Source organism: Miniopterus natalensis, chromosome 2 (genome assembly GCF_054644295.1).
Source record: "Miniopterus natalensis isolate mMinNat1 chromosome 2, mMinNat1.hap1, whole genome shotgun sequence".
In the NCBI taxonomy this organism is placed as follows: domain Eukaryota; kingdom Metazoa; phylum Chordata; class Mammalia; order Chiroptera; family Miniopteridae; genus Miniopterus; species Miniopterus natalensis.
Window position 1 is genome coordinate 127,617,417 of NC_142082.1, and position 16,159 is coordinate 127,633,575.

A 16,159-nucleotide genomic window follows, 5' to 3' on the forward strand; every position below is an offset into this window, starting at 1 on the left:
AACAAAAAAGGCAAAAGGCAAAAGGCAATGACAACTGGAAGATCAAAAGCAACTACTGGGGCCTAGATCATCTGGGAGCCTTTGAAGACTTGTCACAAGCTGCTGCTTCGCTCTTTACAAGAGGGCAAATCCCACCCACGGAAGGCTTAGTGTCCACCACACATCATACCGTAGACTGGCGACTATTGCTTTTAAATCCATTTCATTAGCAAGCCGCATTCTGCAGCGTAGTGTATGTAGTGCGCGCGCACACGCACGCACACACACACAGGAACAGGCACATAGCGATCATTTGCCTGAATGCGAGCTCCGCATCAGACACCACCGCCCCTCCCGCCAACACGCTCCACACCGCACATTCCCCAGCGTCTGCGTTAGTGGGTCTAAGCTGACCCAGCCGAGTGGGCCTTTTTGTTTTTCTCCAAAGCTCTGAAATACATTAAGACAAAGTAAAGCTAGACCTGCCTATTTTGACCTCAGAGCTTCTTTAATACCAGAAGCAGTATTTTCAAATCCCAGAGTGCCGTTTTCTTCGTAGTCATGGCAAAATCAAATACCACATTGTCTCAAGTTTCAGCCAACACTTTATTCTCACTGATGTCTCAAAACCGTCGGAAGCCAAAGCCTGATCAAGTCCTTTGGCAAGAAATGTGGGCGTTTGAAAAAAAGAAGGAAGGCGTTGGATATGAGGATATGAGCTTCCATTAACAGTATTTTTGAGTTTTTTTCCTTGGTAAAGTCTCCAACCGAACTTGAATAAATTAGGCACAGTGTCGATAGAAGTAAAAGAAGTAATCTGTAAAGAATATCCCAGCAAAATAAGGATCCGTTGAACAGTCAGCTAAATCCTGTCAGAACAGGAGGGGGAAAAAATGATTAATGTAAAAATTGACTGTAGTTAAAGTGTATTTATTTATTTATTTATTTAGTGATTTGGGTTTTTTCCTCACTAAAAAGAAAAATTTTAAATTAAAATTTAAAAAAGCTTACCGGTGCAGCAACACGGAAATGGTACGCGCTATCAAAGAATGGGGCTACAGGGAGACTCCAAATGTGCTGGTACCCCTAAATGATGAATGAAAGAGAGAGCCACTTCATAACCACATTTTACACTTAACTGGAAAGAGTATAGGATGAGAAAGCATTCCCTTGCCTACTGCCAATTTGTCAATTTTCCTTGACAACAGCTTTTGACAAGGATTGCTAGAGCAGCCTGCAGCTTCCGAAGGAGGCACGGAGAGATGCTGAGCAAAGCCCGAGGACCAGGGTCAGACAGCAAGGGGAAACCCTGGCATGTGGCTCCAGCATCTCTCTTTAGTAGGGAGCAGAGCCTGCACCACAATCCTACACACACTTCCCCTGGAACAGGGATGCAATGCCCAGGAGCCAGAAAACATTACCTGTGTCATCTCCTGGGAGATCTCTTGGTGGTTCTGCAACCCTTTGGCTTCTCTTTTCCTCTGGAAACATATATTTCCAAGAGTGAATTTGCATTGGAAGACTATCAATGGCTCTGTTGTGCTTCAAAAGACAAAGGAAAGAAAGGGTAAATGGAAAAGCAGTTACCACCCCCTACCAGGCTACACTTTAATAAGAAGAGGGACCAGTGCTCTCTTTGGCAGCACATATAATAAAATTAGAACGATACATAGTAGATTAACATGACACCTAAAAAAAAAAGAAGAGAGGAAACATAATGGGAACATAACTTTGAATTCCATTCAAAGCTCCAGAAAAGCATTTTATTACACAAAGCTCACGGATGCCAGTATGCTAGAGCACATCTCATTATTACAGAAGGAAACTCAATCTCAGGTGACTACTGCTATGGACACACTGTGTCCTCCCAAATTCAGATATTGAAATCCTAAGCTCCAGTGTAATGGTGTTAGGAGGTAGAGCCTTTGGTGATTAGGTCAGAGGGTGGAGTGAAATTGGTGCCCTTATAAAAAGGACCTGAGAGAGTGCACTCACTCCTCTGTCCTGTGAAGACACAGCGAGATGACCATCTATGAACCAGGCAGCTGACCCTCACCAGACACCAAATCTGCTGGTGCCTTGACTTTGGACTATTCAACCTCCAGAAGCGCAAAAAATAAATGTTTGCTGTTTAAGCCACCCCGTCTATGGTATTTTTGTTATAGCAGCTCAAACTGACTAAGACAGCTACTGAGATAGCATATGGCAGTCTCTAAAACTTAATCCCATGATTTAAATTACCTCAACATCAGAATTTCTTCTCCCCATAGATTTTAAAATAATTTTGGGCTATATTCCTTCTCTTTTCACTGCAGCTAAATTTGCATCTATCTGAAGTTTCCAGGATTCCAGATTCTGCAAAATCCCATCTGGATAGATTTTATTTGAAGCAGCAAGGCTAACAAATACAGGTAGAGTCGTAGGGGTGAGACTCATTGGAAATGACCAGCCTTTTAAGCTATCAGAATGGGAGGCCTGCCAGAAAGAATGGCTCTTCTCTGGAGGCTGGCCCATTAATCATCACCGAGAGGATGAGATTCATCTGTGTTTGGAAACGATCTTTTTGCACAAGTGAGACAGACAACCTATAATCTCAGTTGAGTGTCTGTGTTATTTTAAAATCACCCATATTAGAAAAATGACCAATTGAGTGGCTCAAGATGGATCTTCTGGCACTTCAGGGGATATACCATTTAAGCTTATTTCCCTCCACCGAAGCTAGGAACGAATAAGGAAATGCTATATTGGGTTACTCAGGGAGTGCTAGAGAGTGCAGTGAATTTAGTTTGTAAATTTAGCTTTTGATCTGCCTTAAATCTGGTGGGCTCTGAGCCATGAAATATTAGGTGCTTGAAACAAACCTCCAAAGCAAGCAGTTGAGTAAGAGTCATTGGCTCATTGTAGAAGCAGAGTTGATGAGAGAAGGCGTTTGAAGTCTGAAGGAAACAGAGGAAGAGACAGTGGGGAAACATGATCGAGGAGGAACAACAGATTTGGGGAAGCAGAGGGAGCGAGGGGACGACAGAGGAAAGGGAAAGGGAAAAGGAAGAGGAGAGGAAATGTGGAGGGAGGAGAAAAGGAGAGACTAAAATCAAGAGACACAAAATGAAAACCATCTATCTTCATGGAAAGAGGTAGCTTATTGCATTTTGAGCCAAGTGGGTCAAAAGTCTTAAAGTGCTATAATTAGTTAAATTGATAAGAATAGATTAGAGTTTTGTGATTTTGGAGGAAAGGCAGTCATGATAAAATCCACCATTTATTGAGTGCCTACTATGTGCCAGGGAGGGGCAATGTTCTTACATATGGCATCTCATTGGGAAGGCAGGAAAGAGTGGTTAAAAAAATGGGCTGAGTTTGAAGCCTGGCTTCACCTCTTATGAGCTCTGAATTTTTTGATGTGTTTTTTTTTTAAATCTTCACCAGAGGATATATTTTCCTTTGCTTTTGAGAGAGAGCAGAAGGGAAAGAGAGAGAAACACTGATGTGAGAGAGACACATGAACTGGTTGCCTTCCCCACGAGCCCCAACCAGGGCCAGAGATGGGGCCTGCAACAAAGGTACGCGCCCTTGGCTGAAATCAGCCCTGGGGCCCTTTAGTCCACAGGCCAACACTCCAACCACTGAGCCAAGCTGGCTAGGCTGGGATGGGTTTTTTTGATCTCCTGAAACCTAAATGTTCCCATCTGAAAACTAGAAACTAGAAAAAACAATACCAACCTTGGAGGGTTACTTTGAGGATTATGTGACCCAATACTAAAGGGTAGAGTGTCTGGCTTATAGTCTGTGCTCAGCAAATGGAAACGATCTTTTTGCACAAGTGGGACAGACAAATGGTAGTTATTAATTTCACTATTAATAATAGTGATTCCCGCCGCAGCACCAGTTGTTATGGTATAATGTCAAACTCATTTTATAGATGAGTAAACAGGAGCTCAGAGAGGATAAGTGGTGTCTTCAAGATTACAGAATTAGTAAATGACAGAGACAAATCTGAACCCTGGTCTGCCCAATTCCAAACTCTGACTCCTTTTTAAAACTCCCCTGGGGAAAGCAGGTGGTGTCTACGTTAGCACTGCTATCAGGAGCTCACAAAAATGTGCAGTCCCCCCACCCAGGGCCATGCTATCACTTCTGTTCCCACCCAACTCAAAGGAATACAGCCCGGGGCAGTCTGCAGCTTGTGAGCGAGCATCCAACCCAAGGTCACTGCCACTTTTTAGGTGTGAGTGTACAGCCCAGAGCCTTTTCAGACACCTGGAGGGAGGGAGCCATGAAGATCCCAGACTTCGTTTTGAAAACCCCTTTCCCAAGCTGTTCCACCTTTTAACCAAATCGTCACTGGGCAACAGGGACTGACAAGTTTCCACCTCCTGACTTACTGATCAAATTGTAAAATGAATTCAGGCTGGCTATTCAAATAAAAAAAAAAAAAATGGAATTGTTTTTCACAGCTATGCACTTACTTTATTTCCAGAGAGAATTTGACATTGGTGGGTGTGTGCTTATTGACAGGAATATTGTAATTGTAATTTCCAGACCTAATTATAAACAAATAAAACCACAAATCAAAATATGCAGGAAATGTTTCAAAAGGCTTTGGGTTATGCATTATATACTATATAAAGTAAAACACTCTATAATAAATACATAAAACCAAATTTAACATGGTATTTTTATGTTTTTCAGAGACATATCTGTCAAATTGCAAAGTGATTTCTTTTAGGTCTTAATATGTAAAATATACCACAAAGATTTTAGTTTGTTAGAACACACAGCCAAAGTGATGGAAAGTCAAATCCCAGGCCAAATGCACAAAGCTAAACACACAGGAAATGACTTCAGTTCCCCCACGAGATACAGACAAATGAGGCAAAGGCCTCAAACTAACAATCCCTCTGGAAGGAGGATTGAACATAATAAACACCAACTTTTCTACTGTAAATCACTCCCTTTTAGGAAACATAAGCAGGAAATATTATGCACTTTCAGAACTTGAACCAACTGAAATAATTATAGTCCTAATTACCACTTAGTAATGGAGATAATTGCAAGACAAAAATGCTTATACAGAGATTCCTTCCCCCTCCCCTTTCAGAGAGAAACTGGGGAAAAGTGGGAGTTCCTTTGATTTCATACTGAAATGAAAACTCTATAGCAAAAAGGCGCATCGTATGTAAGTTCTTATGACCTGGCCGTCTTTTATTTTATCCAACCCAAGCCCTCTGGAGGGAAGGAGGATTATTTTTTTTTAGTCTGCACCCAAGGACATGCTTAGAGAAAGGAAGGGAGAGGGAGAGAGAGAGAGAGAAAGAGAGAGAGAGACAATAATTGGTTGCCTTGCATATGATCCTCAACTGGGGATCAAACCTGCAGCCCAGGCATATGCCCTGACCGGGATCGAACCAGCAACCTTTCCGTGCACATGACGACACTCAACCAATTGAGCTATGCAAGCAGAGCAAGACCTGCCCATCTTTTAAATTATATATAGAAACAACTTAAGACCAGGTAAATGGGAAAAATAGCCAGTCATTTTAGATTCTCTGTAATGAATACTAAAGTAAGTTGTTAAAAATGAGAATGCAAAAATAAAGGAAATAGATCTGCACTGGGATCGGGAGAACTTTGTTCAACTACAGGAAATGTAAATAAATGGAATTCATTTCCTATCCCATGACTCCCAACCTCTGTACACTTCATGGCAACCCAACTCAGTAGATGGGAAAGGGAAACGCAGGGAGAATAAGCATCTTGTCAAAGTTCTGGACTTTAAACCTGAATCACCTTACTCTTCTTCATTATATCACCCTACCACATTCATTAATGTCTATCTCTGGCTTTTTCAAGTTTACTGAACCTCAGGTTCCTTAACGACAAAATGGGAATAAATAATACCACCCCACAGGGACCTTTGAGAATTCAATGAGGTAGTACATGTAGAGGTCATAAACAAATCTTAAAGCACAGTTTATTTTTCAAACTTAGGACCATCAACTTGCAGCCTAAATTATATCCAGTTGAAAAGGTATAAGGTTATACTTATAAGAATTCACAGGATTTGTGACACTAGTTTAAAAACATAGAGCTTTGTCTTTAACCTAGCAGGCACTGGTAAATATTTAGCAAAGAAAGAAAAACAACTCCCATTCTTAATACCTACAACTTGTGTATGGTGCTTGCTGAGGCCACCTGCTCTCAATGCTTCTAGACCTGTCATTACCCCCACACGGGGGATCACAGCCTACACTAGAGATGGATGCTGCTGATACCTTTTTCAGTACATAGATTTTTTTCCCCCTCCTAGCTGAAGAAGCTAAGATAAGCTGTATTTTTTCAGCAATTAAAATAATGATGTCCCTTGTTATTTAAATACGCAAATGCCAGCTCACTCATAACTTGAAGCCATCAGTAACAATGTCTTTCTTGTCTATAAAATTAACTAGCAGCCCCTCAGCTCTGGTTTGTTCCCTCAGAGAGTCAGCCACAGGGCTGCCACGAAGCTTTCTGCTTGGTCGTACCCATTAAACCAGGAGACTGGGATCACTGGAGCCGTGGTTTATTGACATTTGCTAATACCAACCGTTTTATGATTCCCCCTTCCACCATGTAACGAATGTGTTTTCACTTAAGGAGCAATGTAAGCACACATTGATTTTACCATGTAGCCTTAGCTTTTATTCAAAAACCCAGAGCCCTGAGTAAATTCCAGAAACAGCTGGGGTGTAGTGGGGAGGCTTACCCACCCGCACTGGAGGCTTCTACTGCAATAGCGATGATCTATTATTTGCTGGATTTCCATAATCTGAATAGAACTGATGGTTGTATCGATCCCTGGATTGAGGAGAAATAGAGAAAAGAAAGTAAACCCTTCTGAAGAGGAGAAAAGGATTGTGCTCCAGCACAGTGTCCAAATTTCAGGATGTAAAATAAGAGTTTTCTAGTTCAATGGATTTCATTTGCATTCAAATGGAAAAGGGGGAAGGAAAGAGATAAGACACTTTTGTTGTTGTTATAGTAAATTTTAAGAAAACTAAAAAATCCCCCAGGTTCCAATAGATAGCCTCATAATATCCAAAAGAATTTCTGGACCCTGAAAGTCCTACTAAGTTGACATTTATTGAAAATGCTTTAAAAAGTAAAAACACAACAGAAAACAAACTAAAAATATCATCAGAAAAACAGAAGCAGATGGTAGGAAGTTCAAATGAATTCTTAAACTCCATGGAGGTCAACCACCACCTGCCTAGTGGTGAGCGACCATGCCTACTGCCCCCTTAACGGTTAGGCTGGCTGTGATTATGAAAATGTAATGTTGTGGGTGTTTGTGGCAGGGTGCAGCCTTTGTCCCTGTTCCTCACATAACTACAGCCTGTAGTCACTTTGCCTGGCTCCACAAGTCAAAGAAAGAGTCGCTTAAATTTAAACTTACAGTCATTCCCCCAGTCGGGGCTGGTTAGCGCATCTCCTGCCAGAAATGATGTGCTTCTGTCTTCTGAAGAGGAAAAAAGTCTGTCAGTTTTGGGTTTTTTTAATTGATTTTTAGAAAGAGAGGAAGGGAGAGAAACATTGATGTGAAAGCAAAACACTGATCGGCTGCTACTGCATGCCCCCTACTGGGGACACAAACCAGGCATGTGCCCTGACTGGTTCAACTCCGACAACTGGCGATCTTCTGGTGCACAGGGAACATGCCCAAACCACTGAGCCACACCAACCAGGGCAAGTCTGTCAGCCTTTAAGGCTTGTTCAGGATGGGAAGAAACCCAGTGTGGGCCCTAGTTTGTCTCTGTCAATTGAATGTTCCCCCACCCTTTCTCTCTCCCACCTCTCAGCCCATCACATTCCTATCACATTTTTAAAATATATATATATTTTTATTGATTTCAGAGAGAGGAAGGGAGAGAGATAGAAACATCAATGATGAGAGAGTCATTGATCGGCTGCCTCTTGCACGCCCCTGACTGTGGACCAAGCCCGCAACCCAGGCATGTGCCCTGACCGGGAATCGAACCGTGATCTCCTGGATCCTAGGCCGACACTCAACTGCTGAGCCACGCCCGGCCTGGCCCTATCACATTGTTTACAGTAGACTCTCACCCTTCTCCAAGAAGTTATCTGCTTTGAGCTAAACTGTGTCTCCCAAACTCTCATATATAAAATCCTAGTCCCTAGTACCTCAGAAGGTGACTGTATTTGTAAGCAAGGCCTTTGAAGATGTAATTAAGTTACAATGAGGCTGTGAGGGTGAGTCCTAATCCAATCTGACTTCGATTCCCGTAGAAAGAGGCGACTAGGACAAAGAGCGTATATGCACAGGGGAGAGACCTGGTAAGGGCAGGAAGAGAAGCAGCCGTCTGTGAGCCAAGGAGAGAGGCCGCAGAAGAAACCAGACCTGCTAACACCTTGACCTGGGACTGCTAGCCTCCAAAACTGTGAGAAACTGCATTTCTGCTGTTTAAGTCACAGTAGTTTGTTATGACAGTCCTAGCAGGCTGAGACACCATCCAGGATTACATCAATGCAGCTCATTGCTCCCCCCTTTCTAATGCCATAGCATTTGTTATGAATCTTCTATGTGGTGATCAATCAGTGGTATATCTGTCACTATCCCAAAGCACATGTTATCTCTATTATTGTTTAACTTTTCATGTATTTTTGCCCTCTCTTGACAACTCCACAATAGGTAACCTCTGTTAACAATCTTTGAATCCTCTGTATCTCCTGCATAATGTGATCCACACAGAAATAAATCGGGCTTAAGGTAAGGACTGAGCTGCAGCCAGCTGAGGAGAGAAATCAGATCACTGGTGTGGAGCCAGAACTTGCCTGTGGAAAAGGAAGCCGGGGAAGTGGTTATGATCCATCACAACCAAAAAGGCATTTCAAATGTAGTTCTGAAAAGGTAACCATTCAGATGATTGTTGTTAAGGCTATGGGGGAAAAAAATATCTTTTTAAAGTGGATAGCGAAAGCAATTATTTAGTGGGTTGCTAAATAAATCTAACAAAGAATTTTAAAATTTTTGCAGCCTGTATTTTTTTTTAATTTGAAATTTTTTCCCAAGTATTTGTACTCTTTATTGCATTCCTTCATTTGCATTCAACAGTATAGTTTTATTTTTTTTAATATAGTTTTGGACAAAACACAAAGACATTAACCTAATTTAACAAGAGATATAAATTCATAAAAAGAGGCCCAATCTAAAACAAGTTTCTGCGTGGAATTTCAGGATAAAAAGCAAACGCAACGGTGGACATCACTTGGGGGCAACCACTCCTAAGTCTCTCTGTCCTGGTTAGTGTTTCCCACACTAGGCGGATGGGCTGCTTTACTTGTCGTTCACCTAACTGCGAGCTTCTGGAAGACTGCATCTTGCTTACTGTTGCATCCCCACGTAAGACAAGGCCAGGCTCAACTGCGGGTGCTCGGTCAATATTTGCGGAAGGAAGAGAGACAGGAGCGAAAAGAGACGAAGGAAGGTCAATCAAATACCCTCTAGAAAAGTGTTTCCCCTCGCACACTCAAAGGGGAAATTCCCAGGAGGTGGGTGTAGAGGGATGTTAGAAATGGATGTGGGAAGCTGAGCTCTTTCACCTTATTAGCAATGGGAGTGAGACAGAACTTAAAGGCAAGGCAAGTATCCTGAGCATCCCTCCCAACATGATGCTTTCCATGAAGAAGAAATTATCTTGATAGTTGAGGATTTTCTAGAAAATTGAATATCTATTTCCCTTTAGATATAAATATATGTGCTATCTAAAAAGGCCTCCAGACTGCTTGGATTCCAGCTATTCCAATAATAATTTTTCAAGCACATGTCTCTTGCTGTAAGTTTTGCTAGTGTTTGCTTCTACAGAAGGCTGCAAATTCACTAGGCAAATGAGGCAGAAAGAGAAAGGGAAACTAGAATTCCCCATCCCTCTGTTTTCTTCCCCTACCTTTTGTTCTACTTTCCTGTTGAATTTGCAGGAAAGGGACTCATTATAAATTCTATAAATAGAACTACAGAGTTACCTCACTTTAATGGAAGGAATTTTCAGGTTTCTGAAGACTAGAACTCAATGATAGGATTTAGTATCTGATAACAGTATTTTTTTTACTGCAATAAAAAGGTGAGGGTAAGGAGAGATCATCTTGCAAATTTGGAATTACAAAAATGATTTTTGAAAAGCAGGATGGGAAATACCAAATTTTAAATCTCCTGTAAAACACCTTCAATTTGTCACTTCTCTAAGGCAAAACTATTCAATTCTGAAAGGTGGGTTATTGAACAAACGTATTTTCCTGTTGTGATACATGGGTGACTCTCATCTTACAAATGCTTTCCAGCAATATTCACTTTAAACTTAATATATATTCCCAGTGGCTATCATTGTAAAATGGAAGATATATTTCATAATCAGTGGATAAGATCTCTCAATAAGCTAAATTGGAAACTTCTGGAGAGGAGAGGTTTACCGAAGCATACCCTGTTGTGGTAGAATGTGCATATTGCACTATTTGTTAAACTGTGCAGATGGCTGAGCTCCAGTACAGCATCTTGAATACCAATTCCTTTCTTAATTGAACTAGACTCATGCTAAGAAAAAAAGTCTATGAACCCCACCAATCAATGGCTGAGTCCTTTAACACAGGGAACCATTTTCTTTTGGCCATTTGCTCTTGCAGTTCTTGTCTTCAAAACAAAATAAGCATGAATTCCAGATGCCTTTTTGCTTCTTGAGATTTTTAAAAAATCTTTACCAAATTTCTATAAATCTGTAGAATTCCATAAATCCCACCCCCTTCCACTCTTTACTTTTTAACATCTAACTCTGCTGTCTATTTAAATCTTTTTAATTCCATAGAATAAAATCTAGTCCACTATATTTGTGGTAGGCAGTTAGACAGACTGCCTAACGGAGCAACGACTATAGGCCAGGTACAGAAGGTCACCAGGGTTGAAAGCCCCAGGTGCCTAGCAATGAACAAAACTGAGAAAACAAGGACCTCACCTCCAGGTGACCTTTCCTCTCCCAGCAGATCTCTGGTTATGTGGTTTAGGCCCCCTGACCTTTCATAGCTCTTGTCCTGCAGTTTAGACCTTTCCCTGACCTTTCCTCCCCTGACCTTTCCTCCCCTGGCATGGTGCCAGTCATGCAGGTTAGACACCCCCCCTTAGAGGGGAAACAAATAAGGGGTCCAGAGAATAGCCCTTAAGCATTAAGTCCCCAGGACGAGGTTCTGATCCACATCATATAATCTAGGCCTCAGTTGTGTTTCAGCTCCAGGCCCAGAAAAACAGCACGGCTGATATCAGGACCAGCTGCATTGACTAATGACCCCCTGCCCTGACCAGTCAGTGGAGACCATAAACCTGAAAGGACACAGCTGGAAAGCTGATGACTATCCTATTGAGATCCTCCCCTGGAACCTCCCCTATAATCCCACCCTAAAAGCCCTTAGGACAGAGGGCCCGGTGTGCTCTTTTTCCCAGGCACATCAGCACCTTTTCTTTTCCCCTCCCCCTCTTCTTTCACACCAGGCAAGTTTTCCTTGCCTCTCTCCTCCTAACCTCCAACAGCCCTTCTTTTGCTTCTGTAACTTGTTTCCTGAACCCATTTCTTCTATGGCTCACTTCTTCTACCTCTGTGACTTTCTAAATAAACTTTGTCTTACAGTTTGAGTCTTGGCTCTGAATTCTTTCCTAGCCAAAACTCAAGTACTGAGGTTGCTAAACCAACGTCTGGTCTGACACCACCGGTTTGACACCTGGTGCCGTTCTTGCTGCTGCCAACAATATTCAGTTAGTTCCTCAGAGCATAAGTTCAAAACACCCACTTTCCACTTCCTGAGTAGTGTTACCCAAGCCTTTTATTAAATGAGGGAGAGTAGATAACCTTTCTGAAAGACATGTACACAATCAACTTAGGCCCAAAAGAAGGACCCTGGCTTGAGATCAGCACATCATTTCTTTCAGTAGTGTTAGTCCTCAGGAAGGAGGCTCATGAATGTGTTGTAGGACCTGGGTGAACTGATATTAATCTTCCTCCCACTGAAAGTTTTCCCAAGTTTTTTTTCAACCCTTGAATTTCTTTTTTATTTTTATTCCTTAATTTTTAAGTGGTCTTCAATGTTTCAGAAACATCTGGTTGAAAAGACTATTTGCTTGGCTTTTTCCTCTTTTGGGTTTAGAAACCCCATGTTATATGGTTTCCTGAACATGGACCAGAAGCAGAAGAGGTGCCTTTCCTGACTCCCAGAAATATCCCATACCACACACGTTTTAATGGCTATAGGCAAACTTGGGGGGGAGGGTTGCTGAAAGGGCTTTCTAGAACCATAGAGTGAACACTTTCTGCATCTTCTAGAGTTGATCCCAGCTACATGCACACACCGTGCCCAAATAAATAGAGACAGAATGGGAAGGAACCCAAGACAGGGGACCCAGATTCCAATTCCAACTTTGATAGTAACTAACTGCAGAACCTCAAGCAAGGTCCTCCTGGGCCTCTGTTTCATCAGCTGTAAAATGAGCAGGTTGGTGTAAATCAGAGGTTCTCCTGGCCTGGGGACTTTGGAGTTTCAGGTGATTTCATGAAGGGGTCTATAATGTCTGTGATGTCTGACATTGAAAAGTGACATCTCTCCCACAGATCAGTACTATTTTTCAAATGTCACTGTTGGATTAACAAAAATAATTTGATTAACAACTTTTCCAGTGTATTAGGGAGCTTGGTAAAGCAGATCTTAACTTTCATTTTTAGCCGGAGAAGCTCATAGTTGTGTCTAAGAGGACACAGCCAGGCACGTTGGAGCAGCTCTTCTTTCTTTAGGAGCCTCTTTAGTGTCTCCCACAGTTAAGGAAATGTAAGATGAGCAGACACTCACTGTCCCAGAAAAGAGAGCAACAGGCCTTCAGATGAAGAGCTGCTTGCTACAGCAGTGAATGTGCTCAAAGGTCAAGAAACTTTGAAAATGAAAGTTGGATTAGTTTATGACCTCTTCCTGTCCAGAATCTGTTATCAGTACTTCCCTCATAGGTGAGACAGTCTCTTCTGAGGTCTGCTCTTAGAAAAGGACAGCAAGTGTCCCCAAGGTGGACTCCTAAGGTAAGAAAAGGATTCAGCAGCCACAAGGTTTCATGTGCTTTCATAAGGGATGAAGGCTTTTTGGAGGGTGGGGAGGGGGTTGTGACAGCATTAGATCTTTGCGTATTTAAAACTATTGAGAATATGACTGAAACACATTCCTTTCTTCAAAGCGAACATTTACCCTCACCCTATAGTGATGCGTGTTTCCAAGTTCAATCAGAAGCTGCTTACATGAGAAAAATAATGCAAGCACTGCCTCCTATAGATGTGGGGGGAAAGTCTCTGTGCATCAGCTTCCTCAGTGGAAAAATGGGGATAATAACAGTGCCTACCTTTTAGGCTTGCAAGGATTAAATGATTAAATGATTAAATGATTAAATGATTTATTGATGTTGACCACGTATGACAATGCCTCGTATACAGTAATAATACTTCATTATGTGAGGATGATGGTGGTCTGTAAAAGTTATTTATTCAAGACTAGGATATGAAATAGTATCAAAAGGAAAAAGAAAGTACATTGCCACCTCAAAACTCCAACCACTGACCATATTCTGTGTGTCAGTTAGGGCTGCTCAAAAATATTTTGGTTCATCTTCTTTCAAGTGTATGTTAGGTCTGCACTTCGCCCAACTGTTTTGAAATTAGACATGACCAATGTCACTTGTTACCACAGCATCCTAATAAACTACACTAATATGTATTTTTGCTATTATTTGCATCATCATTATAATTTTAGACACTTAGTATGTGTGTTTAGAAGATTTCTAAAAACAGCCATAAATTAGCATACACTTGTATGTATTGTATTTGATCTTAAAGAGATAATTATACTTTTAGCCCTTGTTCAAGTTTCCATATTTTTTAACATACCATTCTGTTACTTAAAAAAGCATCTGTGTGTGTATGTGTGTGTGTGCGCCTAGGAGGAAGGAGAAGAAGATGTTCTGAAAGTGGAATGTGTTTTTCACTGACTTAAAGTCTACCCTGAACTCACTAGAGTTTCTAAAGCCTTTTACATTTGCCCTACTTGGTTTGGGCAGAGAGCCCAGATACTACATCATTTTTTAAGTTCTAAGTGAGCCAAAAAATCTACCCATCCACATGTAATTACTTCAGTTGTGCAACTTATTACTATCTTTGTTGGCAACAGACAAATGAGACCCTTTCACTTGGATCAAACAAAATTTCATCCCTGGGCAGGGAGTTCAATTGATTCATACAATGCTTAATGACGGGGATGTGTTCTGAGAAATGCTTCTTCAGGTGATTTCATTGTTGTGTGAGCATCACAGAGTGCACTTGCACAAAGCCAGATGGTATAGCCTACTACGCACCTAGGCTGTATGATATAGCCTATGGCTCCTAGGCTACATGTCACTGTACAAAACGGCATGAGATTAGACCCAGCACAAGAGAAAAAGATGCAATCAAGGGACTTTGTAAACGAGATGTATGAGGCTGCTTGATGCCTGTGTGACATGGGATACTGTTTTACAAAACAATTTTTTTATAAGTAGAAAGAGTGCACTCTAATGACAAAAGTATAGTATAGTAAACACATAAGCCAGTAACATATTATTTATTATCATTATCAAGCATTATGGGCTACACATAATTGTATGTGTTATACTTTTATATGACTGGCAGCTCAGTAGGTTTGTTTACACCAGCATCACCACAAACATGTGAGCAATGAGTTGCCCTACAGCATTATGACATCATTAGGCATTAGGAATTTTTCAGCTCCATTATAATCATATAAAGCCACCGTTGTATATTTGGTCACTCGTTGACCAGAACGTCGTTAGACAGCACATGACTTTATTATAAGTGATTGCAAGTTTGTTTCTTTGTATTTTTAAAGATCTCAAATAGAAGAGTGGAACCATTATCTGGACCTATTAAGAGACGATTCAAGTAAATATTGACAAGGGGGGAAAACCCCTCAGGTTTAAAGCTCTAATTGTTTCTCTTTTGAACACCCTTTACCTGCCCATGACCTCTGATGAGGTTCCATTTCCTTGGACTGTCTTCGCACAGGACTGGAGAGTACTCTTCTTGTTTCCCAGATGGGGCAGCAATAAATCTCCTGACATGGCAGGATCTCACAGAAAGTGATTTCTGGGATTTGGGCCGAGGATTGTGTGGTTGCCAGAGATGTATTAGGTGCTGCATGGCATTGGGCAGAGGGGAAAGAAGCGACAAGGTTAACCTGACAGGCTAGTTCTGTTGACAATTCCCACAAAACACAGGCTGGTTTGAGAGTGAGGAATGTAAAGATCTTACCGGAGGAAGAGGGGGCTGTGGGCGGCAGGGCAGGCTGCTGAGAGCCTGCGATGTTGCTGGAAAAGGGTAGATAATGAGATGATTCGTGAAAAAGGCCTTCAAGGGTCCGTCTCCCCAAAAGAAAACAAGCCTGGAACTCTCACCTTGGAGGGAGATTTGGGGCATGTCGGTCTTGATCTTTTAAGCTAAGTATGTAAAGGGAGACTATTGTCAAGGCACTGTGTAAAAAAATAAAAGAAAGAAAGTGTTAGGTGGCAGATTTGATTCCAGATATATCTCATATAACCAGCTGGCCAGAGATGTACTCTCACAGGCCACACAGATGGGAGGGGCGGGGGAGGGGAGCCACGGTCCACAGAGCACCATGGAAACCAGCACAGTTAGGCTTCTTTGCCCCGGAGAGAAAAGCCCTCATCCTCCTGGAGCTCAGAGGCTCCTGGGGCACTCCACGCAGGTGGAGTTTTCCATAGAGCAGCCCCCTGGCCCTGGCAGGCTGTCTCAGAATCATGTCACTAGTGGAAGATTACAAGAGGAAGCGTAAAAGGCTGGAGGCAGCCCTTTGCTCCTTGCAGGAAAAAGTCAGAGCCAAGTTCACATCCACTGGTGGAGGGCGTCCACACTGTGGTGTCGGGGGGTGAAAGGAGGCACAGATTTAGTCCGTTGTGGATGCCAAACCCTTTGGCCACTGCTGACACCTTCCAGCTGCCTGTCTTTTCAGAGCACAAAACACCAAATCAGACAGAGGAAGGAAAGAAGTGCAATAAAGCACCCATTTCCACACTCCATGGCTTTAAAATAATGAGTCTGTCTTTTCC

The 16,159-nt window shown here is 42.0% G+C and overlaps 1 protein-coding gene and 1 non-coding gene across 2 annotated transcripts in view; one reads left to right on the forward strand and one right to left on the reverse strand.

The window, feature by feature from the left end:
- Positions 1-653: 653 nt before the first annotated feature.
- MYRFL (myelin regulatory factor like) overlaps positions 654-16,159 on the reverse strand; it is a 99,466-nt gene continuing 83,960 nt past the window's right edge. The window contains exons 17-25 of the mRNA XM_016199163.2: positions 15,488-15,562; positions 15,345-15,400; positions 15,048-15,227; positions 7,412-7,474; positions 6,726-6,813; positions 4,446-4,520; positions 1,401-1,521; positions 991-1,065; positions 654-848 (exon numbers count right to left, since the gene is read on the reverse strand). Of these exons, the coding sequence (XP_016054649.2) occupies positions 762-848; positions 991-1,065; positions 1,401-1,521; positions 4,446-4,520; positions 6,726-6,813; positions 7,412-7,474; positions 15,048-15,227; positions 15,345-15,400; positions 15,488-15,562 (820 nt within the window). The 3' untranslated portion in view covers positions 654-761. The remainder of the gene's footprint in view (positions 849-990; positions 1,066-1,400; positions 1,522-4,445; positions 4,521-6,725; positions 6,814-7,411; positions 7,475-15,047; positions 15,228-15,344; positions 15,401-15,487; positions 15,563-16,159) is intronic.
- LOC148093807 (U6 spliceosomal RNA) lies at positions 1,607-1,713 on the forward strand. The gene has a single exon (XR_015714107.1). It is a non-coding gene; the product is annotated as a U6 spliceosomal RNA (small nuclear RNA).